The following is a 14,515-nucleotide window of genomic DNA, read 5'->3' on the forward strand; positions in this document are numbered from 1 at the left end:
GGACAGAGGTGACAGCAGAGATACATCAAATATGTATGCTGTACGTGTGAATAAACCCTAAGGGTAGGGTCATGTGGCATTTTGCTGCTGCCTATTTTCCTACCTATTGAAGTCAATGGGTAGCAAAATACGGCACGTGTGACCCTACCCCTAAGGGTACGTTCACACGAGCGTATATCCGCAGCGGATTTCGCTGCGGATCCGCAGGTGAAGGCCCCGCTCTATGCTGTCTTTACAAGTGCCTGCTCGTAGCGACAATACGCCGCGACGAGCAGACACACTGCAGCGATGTGCGAGTCGCAGTATACTCGCACATTACAGGAGCTCTCTGCCTAGCTCAGAGCAGGGAGAGCAGCCGCATGTATTGTATGTAAAGACAGCATAGAGCGGGCCTTCACCAGCGGATCCGCAGCGTAAAATATGCTGTAAATCCACGTGTATTGTCTGCTGCAGATCTGATGTTTGCTGCCTATTGAAGTCAATGGGCAGCAAAATCTACAGCTGCAAAAATACGCATGTGTGAATGTACCCAAAGGGCCCGGATTTCCTTTCAAATTCGCAGAGTGTTGCCTGCTGCGAGTTTAAAAGGATGCAGGCCCCTCCACTGGCTGTCAGCGGGAAATTTTCGGCAGCGGAATCTCCGCTGTGGAAAACCCGCTGCACCCCCCCCCATTAAAGTCAATAGGATCTGCGGCATATTTTCAACAGCGTAAATCTGCTGCTAAAAAGTTTGAAAGAAAATCTGCTTGTGTGAATGAGCTCTTAAGGGGACATTCACACGTACAGGATCTGCTGCATATTTTTGCAGCTTATTTTGCTATCCATTGAAGCTAAAGGGGTATTCCAGGAAAAAAATATATTTTTTTTTTTACATCAACTGGCTCCAGAAAGTTAAACAGATGTGTAAATTACTTCTATTAATCCTTCCAATAATTATCAGCTGCTGAAGTTGAGTTATTCTTTTCTGTCTGGCAACAGTGCTCTCTGCTGACATCTCTGCTTGTCTTGGGAACTGCACAGAGTAGAAGAGGTTTGCTATCAGGATTTGCTTCTACTCTGGACAGTTCCCGAGACAGGTGTCATCAGAGAGCACTTAGACAGAAAAGAACAGCTCAACTTCAGCAGCTCATAAGTACTGAAAGGATTAAGATTTTTTTTAATAGAAGGAATTTACAAATCTGTTTAACTTTCTGGAGCCAGTAATATATATATATATATATATATATATATATATATATATATATATATATATATATTTATTTATTTATTTTTTTCCCAGGATAACCCCTTTAATGGGTGGCAAAATCCCCTACACAAAATATGCTGTAAATCCTGTACGTGTGATTGTACCCTAAAAATGACTCTTTTTTGTTAAAGGGAAAAAATTGGCTAAACCATCAGAGTTAAATTCCTTCTGGTGGTTACGACATTTACCAGAACATTTTACAGCAAAACAACAAAAAAACATACCAAAAATATCTCTTTTTTTGTTCCAAATTGAACTAATGCAAACCAGCAACAAGAAAAGATAAAAAAAAATTAAAAAAACAACTTGTTACACAATGACCGGAGCGGATTCAAGAATCTTTACAAGGACAAGACAGAATCGGAGGAGGCGGCCAAGTGTAAGCAGACACAGCTTGGTATGTACACGATCCGGACTGTCAGCAGATACACAATCCAGGAAAGACGTGTAACGTGATCGATGCTGCGGTGATCTCTAGAGGAAAGGCAAGATCACCCCGAGACTCCTGTTACACAGACCTACAGCAGCAGCACGTTCCCTTGTGTCAGGGCAGGAATAACAGCAGCTCCGGTGTCCTTTCAGGACTATAAATCCTACGTGTTTTACAGTCCTCGCTGCTGTCAGATTGTTCCCGTCTTCCCCTGTGTTCCCAGCCGACTCTAAATAGAACGTGCCAACGTGTGACAACGTGAGCTGCGTACGCGGCACCTCGGAGAAAGCTGTGACTAGGACAGTGTTTCCCAACCAGGGTGCCCCCAGCTGTGGGAAAACTACAACTCCCAGCATGCCTGGACATCCGAATGTTGGGAGTTGTAGTTTTGCCACAGTTGGAGGCACCCTGGTTGGGAAACACGGCCCTAGGGGAATACAATGCAAACTGTGATGGAATCTACAAACCAGCAATACAGCATTCAAGGCAGAAGTATTACAAAGTGTAAAAGGGGGAAATTATAGTAAACAAGGTGTGAGAGAGACACGCCAAAACTTTTAGTGGGTCAGGGTCTCAGTGTAGTAGCCAATTCCACTCCCCAGGTCTTGGCGATCTCTGTCCAGCTTCTCTGAATGACTTATAATGGGGCGGCAGGATGAAGATTGCTACCATGTGCTTCTTCTCGCTCATTCTTCTGATCAGTGGGAGTCACAGCACTGAGACCCTGACTGATCAAAACGTAATTTTTTTTATTATTGCAGGGACACTTTAATGGGGTCCTAAGTTATTAGAGGCCTATCAGAGCCACACCAACGCATACACAGAGTAAGAAGCAAATGGCTCCATACACTGTGTAGTGGTGGTGTGCGTTAACGGCTCTCGCCGGGATCGGTGCACCACCACCCCCGCCCCTCTATATATATATATATATATATCTATGGGAGAGTCGTTCGGCAATCTTCGGCTCTCCCATAGAGATATATGAAGGGGGTTTGGCATCCCCCGCTTCGGGCAGGGGTCATGAAGCGCCGCTCCTAGTGAGATAAGGATAGGGGATACGTTTCAGATTGCTGGGGGTCCGACCGCTGGGGCCCCCCACGATCTCCTGTACAGGGCCCCGGCAGCCCGCGAGAAGGGGGCATGTTGACCACTGCACAAAGCGGCGGCTGAAACGTTCCCTCAATACAACTTTATGGCAGAGCCAGAGTGCTGCCTTCGGCAATCTCCAGCTCTGCCATGGCGCAGTATTGAGGGGGCGTGTCGCTGCTTCGTGCGGTGGTCGACATCCGCAATCTGGCCAGCCAGCCGGGGCCCCGGACAGGAGATCACGGGGGCCCCAGCTGTTGGACCCCCGCGATCTGAAACTTATCCCCTAGCCTTAGGATAGGCGATGAGTTTTTCAGCACTGGACTACCCCTTTAATGTCCCGTCTCACATATATCAAATAGAAAACCTTTTTTCATGCCTTATTGGAGTGCTGCTTGGATACATTTGAAGATGTAGAACGTGTTGCTGGTAGTAATATAGGGCTAAACCAGATGACTGATTCCTATTAAGAACAATGATGACAAAACATGCCTATGTTGGAGTGAGCCGCCTACACTGACTGTATGGTGCATGGTGACTCTTCCCTGAAAAGGATCAGACATATTGAATTTCAATGCTTTATCATATATCTCTCAAGAGATACAAGACGCTGTCTGAGCTGCCAGGCATCAGTTTACTAACCCTCTTTCCCATATAAACGATATCCTAATTCTATCCTAATTTGAGGATCTGCTCACATCTACGAAGCTCGATTTGGTGCCCACACAGCAGAGTTTGTCATGTGAAGGGGACAATGGTGCTTTAGTGCAATAAACACAGTGCAGGGTCCATAGAGCGGCAACAATATCTGTCATGTGATGGATCCTCATAGTCACACGTAAGTGTGAAGATTTACTATAAAACCATGTCGAAGCTATTCTATCTGCTGATATGGCAATGTCATTATTCTTTAGGTCAGCGTTTGCCCTCAGTTGTTGCAAAACTAGAGCTCTCAGCGTGCCAGTGTTTCCCAACCAGCGGGCCAGTGTTTCCCAACCAGCGGGCCAGTGTTTCCCAACCAGCGTGCCAGTGTTTCCCAACCAGGGGGTCTCTAGCCATTGCAAAACTACAGCTCTCAGCATGCCAGTGTTTCCCAACCAGCATGTCAGTGTTTCCCAACCAAAACCAGCATGTCAGTGTTTCCCAACCAGGGGGTCTCTAGCCGTTGCAAAACTACAACTCTCAGCATGTCAGTGTTTCCCAACCAGCATGTCAGTGTTTTCCAACCAGGGGGTGTCTAGCCATTGCAAAACTACAACTCTTAGCATGCCCTCAACTCAGCTGTCCGGGCATGGTGAGAGTTGTAGTTTTGCAATGGCTAGAGACACCCTGGTTGGGAAACACTGTCATCTAGGCTGTACTGTCTGTATCCTAAGATGCTCAGGCTGCTGCTGCCCTCCCTCTTGCTTTACACTGCAGTTCTGCTTGTTCAGATTTGTTGCTGTGTATTAGCACAATAGGATAATGGTTGTAAATGTTCTGCACTAAGTCAATTCCACTCTGTCAGTCCCCTGGATGGGTATGTACTGGCAAAGAAGCTATGACCGCTGTCATGTGCCAAGGGTCAGGCACTTCTAGAACCAAAATTATTATAGCAAACATGTTCCCCTCGCTTCAGCAACACCATGCTGGGCTAGTGATCTTGTTTGCACCCAAAAAAATTCTTCCACCATTACAAAGCAACACTGCTGTTAAAGGGTTACTCCACTGGAAAAAGTGTTTTCTAAATCAACTGGTGCCAAAAAGTTAAACAGATTTGTAAATTACTTCTATTTAAAAATATTAATCCTTCCAGTACTTATCAGTTGTTATATGCTCCACAGGAAGTTCTTTTCTTTTTGAATTTCCTTTCTGTCTAACTACATTGCTCTCTGCTGACACCTCTGTCCATTTTAGGAACTGTCCAGAGCAGGACAGGTTTGCTATGGGTATTTGCTTCTACTTTGGACAGTTCCTGACATGGACAGAGGCGTCAGCAGAGAGCATTGTAGTCAGACAGAAAGGAAATTCAAAAAGATAAGAACTTCCTGTGGAGCATATAACAACTGATAAGTACTGGAAGGATTAAGATTTTTAAATAGAAGTAATTTACAAATCTGTTTAACTTTCTGGCACCAGTTGATTTATAAAATATATTTTCCAGTGGAGTACCCCTTTACCATTAAAGAAGATGGGTCCATATATTTACCTGTACTGAGCTGCACCACCATGGGTAAATCCAAAGTAGTTGCCGGTAGCCATTTTGGCTTCTTCACCCAGCCGGCTGGGCACTGAATTGGAAGAAAGAAATAAAAAATTAAAAAATTACTACATCACTCATATTACCAAATGACAAAATACATTCTTATAATAGTCCCCCTGCTTAGATGTTAGAACAGGAGCAGAAATAAAGAAAAGGAGAGAGAAAGATCTCCGCTCACCAGACCTTACATTTACAATCCTGCAGCTTCCTGCAGCTTATTCTATTATTATCTTTAATAAGTGACAGAGCAATAAACCCAAAGCCTCATCGCTGCTTTATAGCTACTCTGATCGAGGTTCTGCAAAGCCAGAAACTGATCCTGGCGTCACAAAGAACTGCAGTGATCAATGACCTTAAAGGAGCCCTCCGGAGGAAAAAAAAATGGGTTTTCAAATCAACTGGTGCCAGAAAGTTAAACAGATTTGTAAATTACATCTATTTAAAAATCTTAATCCTTCCAGTACTTATCAGCTGCTGTATACTACAGAGGAAGTTGTGTAGTTCTTTCCAGTCTGACCACAGCGCTCTCTACTGACACCTATCTTTTTTAGGAACTGTCCAGAGTAGGAGCAAATCCCCATAACAAACCTCTCCTGCTCTGGACAGTTCCTGATATGGACAGAGGTGTCAGCAGAGAGCACTGTGGTCAGACAGAAAAGAACTACACAACTTCCTCTGGAGCATGCAGCAGCTGATAAGTACTGGAAGGGTTACAATTTTCAGACATAATTTACAAATTTGTATACATTTTCTAGCACTGGTTAATTTATATAAACACACACACACACATATACACATATATATATATATATATATATATATATATATATATATATATATATAAGCAAATCATAAAATGTTGCAGTATCTTGTAATACCTTTTTTATTGGACTAACAGAATTTTGTAGAGAAGCTTTCGGGATTCCTCCCTTTATCAAGTCCAAAGCAAATCTAAGCTCACAAGCAGAATTTGCAGCTGCATCACTGGACTAATACGGCTACTCTACATTTACACATGTATTTTGCTGCATATTTTCTGCAGCTGATTTTGTTATCCATTGACATCAATGGGTAACTAAATCAGCTGCGAAAAATCAGTGAATATACCCTTGGGATACAGAAGGACCTTTACATTGAAATCTGCATAAGTTAAATGAATAACCCTCAAGATAATATGTTCTCCCCTATTCACAGGATAAAAGAAAATATTCAGATTGGTTGTTTGTCTGACCACTGGGACCATCCACCGATCAGGAGAATGGAGGTCAGTTGTCACCTAAGTGACACGAGGGCAGTACACATGCTTAGCCACTGCTGCACTCCTCCTCTATGGGACTTCCGAACTTAGCTGAGGGTGAACAGAGCAATTTTTGGAAGTCCCATAGTCCCATGCTGCTGCTCTAGTCACTTGGGGAGGTCTCAGTGGTCAGAACCCAACCCATCAGCTAGACTCACTATCCTGTGGATTGGGAATAATACCTTTAACATCAAGCAGAAGAAATAGGACTTACTGTGTGCAGACCTGGTACTACACGTCTTATTCATGTAATGGAACGCACAATACTGCTTTAGGTCTTAAAGGGGTATTTCGGCTTTATGCATCTTATCCCCTATCCAAAGGATAGGGAATAAGATGTATGATCACAGGGGTCCCGCCACTGGGTACCTCCACGATCTCGGTGTAGCCCCGGTTTGTTTTATTCTTATAGATTGTCTACCGTCTGGGTGGAGCAGTAGCCTATTGTTAAGTGTTCCCAGTTTGTTTTGTTCTTCGGTGCTGCCTCCGAAACGGGTATGTGATAGCACGGCCACTCCCCCTCCGTTCATGTCAAAGGACACCTTGGCAGAACCAGACAGACCCCAATGGGATTCAGTTGGTATCACTGGTGTCTGTTGTGCATTAGACTTGCCACAGCGTTGTGGCTTCTATTATAAATATATGTCACATTGCTAAATGTGAACGGAGCCAAACACGTCATGTGATGGAACACAGGAAACAAATAATTAGAGATGAGCGAACTTACAGTAAATTCGATTCGTTACGAACTTCTCGGCTCGGCAGTTGATGACTTATCCTGCATAAATTAGTTCAGCTTTCAGGTGCTCCGATGGGCTGGAAAAGGTGGATACAGTCCTAGGAGACTCTTTCCTAGGAATGTATCCACCTTTTCCAGCCCACCGGAGCACCTGAATGCTGAACTAATTTACGCAGGATAAGCCATCAACTGCTGAGCCGAGAAGTTTGTGACGAATCGAATTTACTGTAAGTTCGCTCATCTCTACAAATAATCATACACACAGTGACAGTAGGGCCGACAGAAACCTTTGGGTGCTGCATTACGGCCCCGTACACAGCAGTGTATACAGAGCATTGTACATGAGCCCTGTGTGACATTCTGCAACCCGAAAACTCACTAAACAAAAATTCTGAATTTGCAAATCAGCTCCTAGTGTAACTAAGACATGTGCAATATGCAAACTGCAAAGACCTACCCATCCAGCTCTACCACACCATCATTAACCCCTTCCCCGACAGCAATTTCTGGCAGCTATACCCAATTTATATCAGACTTCTTATCCCCCTATCCTTTGGATAAGATATCTAGGGGTGGAGTACCCCTTTAAGTCTAAAAATATCTGAAACAGTTACGAAAGTAACAATTAAAATGTTATAACAGCTAGAGGAAGAATTGCCCCCATAATGATAATTCATCATTGGCTTTAATGGGTAGGAAAATACACAGCAGCAAAATTTGGCATGTGTAACCCTACCCTAATGGTACGTTCCCATGTACAGGATCTGCTGCATAATTTCTGCTGCTGATTTTGCTACCCACTGACTTCAATGGGTAGGAAAATATACAGCAGATCATGTATGTAAGAATAACCAAGTGCATATTTGCTGCTGCAGATTTGCTGTACCAGATTTAGCTACCCAATCTGCAGCAGAAAATACGCATGTGTGAACTGACCCTTAGGGCTCGTTCACAGGGGCGGATTACCTGCAGAATTTCCGTAGCGTATTTTCCTACCATCGAATTCAATAGGTCAGAAGGAAAAGCTGCAAATCTGCCCCTATTGCGGATTTTTTTGCTAACCCATTGGAGTCAATGATAGCAAAATCCGCTGCGGATTTTCCGCAGCAAATACTCTGTGGAAATTCTGCAGGTAATCTGCCTGTGTGAACGTACCCTTAGATTGGATCTGTTGTAAATAGCCTAAAACAACTGATCCCATAGATAACCTTAAAAGGAGCACTCCGTCCCTAGACATCTTATCCCCTATCCAAAGCATAGGGGATAAAGATGTCTGATTGCGGAGGTCCCTGCGATCTCTGTGCAGTACCAGACATTCATTTAGAAGGCTTGGAGTAGGCAGCGGGTATCGTGAAGTCACTGTCACGCCCCCTCAATGCAAGTCTATGGGAGGGGGCGTGGCGGCCGCCACGCCCCCTCCCATAGACTTGCATTGAGGGGGCATGACGTCACGACCCCCGCCGCCTGCTCCAAGCATTCGGAACAAAATGTTCCAACGCTCGGGCAGTGGAGTACCCCTTTAAAGTGTTCAAGCCCTAAAGATGACCTCACTGCTTTGCATTTAGTCCAGTACACAGATGCATTCCCAAGACAAGCCAACACGAGGTGTACTTACCATAGGTGAATGAAACTACAGGGCATATAGGAATCATGGGTTCTTCCTTTCTGTTATCAAGCCAAAAAATTTCAAAGCCTGGTCATAACTCACACGGAGGAGAGTGAGAAGTCACGGGTCCTGCGCAAAAAAAAAACAAAAAACCTGCAAGGAGAGGAACAAATGCAGTCAGTGAAGAGGAATTCCAGAGCAGAGGGCGACAAGCTGCTTATTCTAATCTGTCGTCTTAGAACTGCCTGCTCAGAGCCGATGAGGAGCGATCGGGAGATGCGGCTCTCCCCTCCTCACACAAGAGAAGGTCACGTAGCAAGAAAACAAAAAAGCCAAAGACAAATTAAGCGTGGCACAAACAAGCCGGTCACGTCGCTAATGATGCCATGAGGAACACCGGCTGCAGTGAGGGGACTGTGCCCGCCACACAGGTCAAACAAGGTCATAGGACTGACACAGAAGAAGCATATGGTAAAGGAAGAGCAGTGAAGACTAAGAGTGATGAAAATCATCATCATTAAAAGGGGTACTCCGGTGGAAAACATTTATTTATTTATTTTTTTAAATCAACTGGTGCCAGAAAGTTTGACAGATTTGTAAATCACTTCTATAAAAAAAAAAAAAAAAAAAAATCTTAATCAATCCAGTACTTATCAGCTGCTGTATACTTCAGTGGAAGTTGTGTAGTTCTTTCCAGTCTGACCACAGTGCTCTCTGCTGCCACCTCTGTCCATGTCATGAACTGTCCAGAGCAGGAGAAAATCCCCACTTCCTGACATGGACAGAGGTGGCAGCAGAGAGCACTGTGGTCAGACTGGAAAGAACTACACAACTTCCTCTGGAGCATACAGCAGCTAATTGCTACTGGAAGAATTAAGATTCTTAAATAGAAGTCATTTACAAATATGTTTAACTTTCTGGCACCAGTTGATTTAAAAAAAAAAAAAAAAAAAAATGATATATATATATATATATATACACACACATATATATATACACATACCCTTTTTTTTTCTTTCCACCGGAGTACCCCTTTAACAAAGCAATAAGGATGTTGGGAGGATTGAGGGGGCACTGAGGTGAGACGCAGAAGACCACCGACCATGGTGCTGTCACAATAACATTTAGATTTACTGTAGCCCCGCGCACACACACACACACACACACACACACACATCATGATGGCTTATAGAAAATATATTGTTATATACATTACGTCCGCTTATAGTAGGGTTTCCCAAACGGGGTGCCTCCAGCTGTTGTAAAACTCAAACTCCCAGCATGCCTTCATGTAACAGAACCCTGAGCTTTATACGTTAATGCAGTGTTTCCCAACCAGGGTGTCTCCAGCGGCTGTCCGGGCATGCTGGGAGTTGTAGTTTTGCAACAGCTGAAGGCACCCTGGTTGGGAAATACTGGCTTATAGAAGCCTAGTTTGTCAGTGGTAACAGTGCAGGGTCAGGTTTCACAATGTTCTATGATCACATGTGGCAGATTTGTTGCAAGACTTTTATTTCCCTTTTAATAGGGAAACTCTAGTACATAAGTGGTAGCCATGCCCCGCCATGTATCCCTATGGGAGAGCTAGAGATACAATGCTTGAGTAATACTGTATATGTACTTAAAGGGGTACTCCGCCCCTAAACATCTTATCCAAAGAACAGGGGATAAGGTGCCTGATTGAAGGGATCCAGACGCTGAGAGCACCCCAGCCACAAGGCGAACTCTGCTCCGTGCGGATGACGGGCAACCACAGCCATCACGCACCCGCCATTCATGTCTATGGGAGGAAGTGTTACCGCTATGCACTAGCCGGCACGCCCTGTCTCATAGACATGAATGGATGGGGCGTTGCGTGATGTCACCAAGCTTCCGTGTTCAGAATGCTGTGGTGCCGGCCTGGAGATTGGGGGGGGGGGGGGTCCCAGCAGCCGGCCCCCACTTGATCAGACATCTAGGGGATAAGATTAGAGATGAGCGATCTTACAGTAAATTCGATTTGTCACGAACTTCTCGACTCGGCAGTTGATGACTTTTCCTGCATAAATTAGTTCCGCTTTCCGGTGCTCCCGTGGGCTGGAAAAGGTGGATACAGTCCTAGGAGACTCTTTCCTAGGACTGTATCCACCTTTTCCAGCCCACGGGAGCACCGGAAAGCGGAACTAATTTATGCAGGATAAGTCATCAACTGCCGAGCCGAGAAGTTCGTGACGAATCGAATTTACTGTAAGTTCGCTCATCTCTAGATAAGATGTCTAGGGGTGGGCGGAGTACTCCTTTAAAGCGTCTGCCGCTTCTCCTCAGCACTCATCTTCAGAGAGGCGCTGGTGCAGAACAAGCGTGATCACCCAATTTCCGACTGAGACAGGGTACAGCACGACTGTGATGGTGAGGGCCGGACCAGGTAAGAGCGGAGCCTGGTACAGGAGATGGCCTCCCTGGATCACACATTTATAAAGTGCATAACCCTTTTAAAATGAAGGGCCTGGTACTCAGCTATTGAGGGAGTAACTTGGACCCTTTATGTTAGGGTCTCACACGTCTGCCGAGGCTGGATGAGATGCGCAGTAGTGTACGGTGACGTCACTTATCAGGAACTCCACAGCAGCGGTAGCAGCAATGACCAGATGGCGGAGTAAGTTTTGTTTTGCTGCAAGTTTTTGATTCTAAGGCATTTATGTCCATGCTGCTTGTACCATGAGTCATCGGGGCGCCCCCAGGGCTTCTAGCTGTCCCCCCAGCCCTGACTGATAGATTGCTCCCTATACCCAAACAGAGGAGAACCCGCCAGAGACCATCCATTGACTTGTGGGTCAGGCAGTGAAGATAGGTTCCCTTTAAGAACTATGGGGTAAAATATGACCATATGTGTATACAGTGCACAGTAAGGCACTGTAATGTTCTAAGTAAGTGGGTATATTTACATTTGTTGCAGAAATTTCTATGACTGCCCCATTCTTCTCAATATGTGCATTAGGGATCGACCGATTATCGGTTTGGCGGATGTTATCGGCCGATAATCCCGATTTTGGGCATTATCGGTATCGGCAATTATCTTGCCGATAAGCCGACAATGCCCCCCCCCCCTCCCTGCACCGCGACCCCCCCGACCCGCTTCACTGCACCGCAACCGCGCCCCCCCCCCTGACCCGCCGCACCCCCCACCGCACCGCCCCGGCCCCATTGCCTCCCCCATCCCCGGTTTTATAATGACCTGTTCCCGAGGCCCACGCTACTTCTTGCTTCTGCTGCGTCCTGCGTTACGCTGTGCGCAATGACGAGTGACATAACGCGACGTGATCGTCAGTGCGCACAGTGACAGCTCAGGAGGACTCCACCGGAGCCAAATGTAGAGTGGGCCCCGGGAACAGGTAATTATAAAACCGGGGATGGGGGAGGCAATAGGTCTCAGGACCCCCGGACAGGCAGGGGAGAGAAGCGGGTGGCGGGGGCGGCGGCCTATGGCACCGCAAAAGCCACTGCAGTGCATTGATTTAAAGCATCCGCTTTAAATCAATGATCTGCAGCGGTGTCGCGGGGGGATAACTAGCCAATAACTTATACCGATATTCCGGTATAAGTTACCGGCTATCGGCCCTAACCTCCACTGATTATCGGCCCTAAAAAAAACACGATATTGGTCGATTCCTAATGTGCATAAACCCATGTGCTTTACACTGTGCGGGCATGTATTGTTAAAAAAAAAAATTTAATTTGAATAATGGGAAAGGCTATTATTTGAAAGGGTGTGTGTGTGTGTGTATATCATTTTTTTTTATGAATTACATTTTTTTAGTCCCCCCCCCAGAAAGACTTGTATAAGCAATCACTACATTGCTTATACAGAGCAATGCAGCACTATTTCACTGTGTTACTCCATTTGATAGGTATTCTGAATATACAACCGACTGTATATTCAGCAGATCAGTCACCGAGGCCTTCAGAAAGTTTATCACCTGAACCAATAATGAAGAGCACCAAACAGTGTAAATGCCACCTTCACAGCCGCACTTAAACAGTTAATAGCCAGCAACAGAGATCGCTCCATGCCAACTGTTAGCAGCAACTGAATGCAGCTGACAGGTGCTGGGTATGGTGGAGTGGGCTCGGTTTGCGAGCCTTCTACATACATTCTTAATGGCACCATGATAGATCTATCAGTCATGCATTGTTATAGGGTTAAAGCGGTACTCCACTGCTCAGCATTTGGAACAAGCTGTTCCGAATGCAGGAGCCAGGAGCTCGTGACGTCATAGCACCCCCCCAACGCAAGCCTATGGGAGGGGGCGAGACGGCTGTCACGCCCCCTCCCATAGACTTGCATTGAGGGGGAGGGTGTGACGTCATGAAGGGTGGGTCTATGACGTCATGAGCTCCCGGTGTCGGCTCCAGCGCTCAGAACAGTTTGTTCCAAACGCTGAGCAGCGGAGTACCCCTTTAAAGGAAAACTGTCAGCTCGATCACCCACTCTAAATCCAATACACTGGGTTATAAAGTGGGTGGCCAGAAGTTCACAGAGGGATCACTTACTAAATTCTGCCCTCTTCTTCCGGAGATCTGCGGGAGAAGTCCCGTCGGTCAATTCAGGGAATTGCGCACAGGAGGCGGGGCCCGCTGGCTTGTCATGCCGGTCACGTGAGCGATGCGCTCTGTCGGTAGAGCGCACGCGCCGTCAGATTACATACAGCTCTCATGTTCTGATGACGTGAGAGCTGTGTGTAATCTGCCGGCACATGCGCTCTACCGACAGAGTGCAGCGATCATGTGACCAGCGACTCCACGTTACTAGGACGTGAAGCCGCAGAAAATGAACATGCAAATTGCGGGGGGCAGCGTTATGAACTGACGGACAAAGGCAGGGGTGGCCCGCCGGCAGGGGTTGCCCGCCTCCTGTGCGCAATTCTCTCAATTGAGCAGCGGGGCTTCTGCAGCGTAGATCTCCGGAAGAAGCGGGCAAAATTTAGTAAGTGACCCCTCTTAGGACTTCTGTGGCTGATAGTTTTCCTTTAAAAGGTAAGGCTAGGTTCACATCACGATTTAACCATCCGATTATCGGATCGTAAAATAAAATAAAAAATCGTATACAATCGTATGTAAAGTTTTTATTTTTGCCATCCGATTTAACCCCTTAAGGACTCAGCCCATTTTGGCCTTAAGGACTCAGACAATTTAATTTTTACGTTTTCATTTTTTCCTCCTCGCCTTCTAAAAATCATAACTCTTTTATATTTTCATCCACAGACTAGTATGAGGGCTTGTTTTTTGCGCGACCAGTTGTCCTTTGTAATGACATCACTCATTATATCATAAAATGTATGGCGCAACCAAAAAACACTATTTTTGTGGGGAAATTAAAACGAAAAACGCAATTTTGCTAATTTTGGAAGGTTTTGTTTTCACGCCGTACAATTTATGGTAAAAATGACATGTGTTCTTTATTCTGAGGGTCAATACGATTAAAATGATACCCATTATTATATACTTTTATATTATTGTTGCGCTTAAAAAAAATCACAAACTTTTTAACCAAATTAGTACGTTTATAATCCCTTTATTTTGATGACCTCTAACTTTTTTATTTTTCCGTATAAGCGGCGGTATGGGGGCTCATTTTTTGCGCCATGATCCGTACTTTTTTTTGATACCACATTTGCATATAAAAAACTTTTATTACATTTTTTATAATTTTTTTTTTTTAATAAAATGTATTAAAAAAGTAGGAATTTTGGACTTTTTTTTTCCGTTCACGCCGTTCACCGTACGGGATCATTAACATTTTATTTTAATAGTTCGGACATTTACGCACGCGGCGATACCAAATATGTCTATAAAAAAATGTTTTTTACGCTTTTTGGGGGTAAAATAGGAA

General features: G+C 45.2%; 1 protein-coding gene, 1 long non-coding RNA gene and 1 other non-coding gene across 6 annotated transcripts in view; 1 reads left to right on the plus strand and 2 right to left on the minus strand.

Annotated features, from left to right (window-relative positions):
• Window positions 1-14,515, plus strand: part of LOC130295048 (uncharacterized) — a 93,173-nt gene that overhangs the window by 76,437 nt on the left and 2,221 nt on the right. The window lies entirely within an intron of this gene.
• The window catches only part of ZFR (zinc finger RNA binding protein), an 84,265-nt gene that overhangs the window by 46,661 nt on the left and 23,089 nt on the right, over window positions 1-14,515 (minus strand). For all 4 annotated transcript variants that reach the window (XR_008848663.1, XM_056545202.1, XM_056545210.1 and 1 more), the window contains 2 exons: window positions 8,656-8,799; window positions 4,951-5,032 (listed from right to left, as the gene is read on the minus strand). Coding sequence is in view for 3 of the 4 variants with exons in the window: in XM_056545202.1 (XP_056401177.1) it covers window positions 4,951-5,032; window positions 8,656-8,692 (119 nt within the window). In the remaining variant the exon portion in view is untranslated. The remainder of the gene's footprint in view (window positions 1-4,950; window positions 5,033-8,655; window positions 8,800-14,515) is intronic.
• LOC130345545 (small nucleolar RNA SNORA66) lies at window positions 4,282-4,414 on the minus strand. The gene has a single exon (XR_008884257.1). It is a non-coding gene; the product is annotated as a small nucleolar RNA SNORA66 (small nucleolar RNA).

This window comes from Hyla sarda, chromosome 1, assembly GCF_029499605.1.
Source record: "Hyla sarda isolate aHylSar1 chromosome 1, aHylSar1.hap1, whole genome shotgun sequence".
NCBI lineage: Eukaryota > Metazoa > Chordata > Amphibia > Anura > Hylidae > Hyla > Hyla sarda.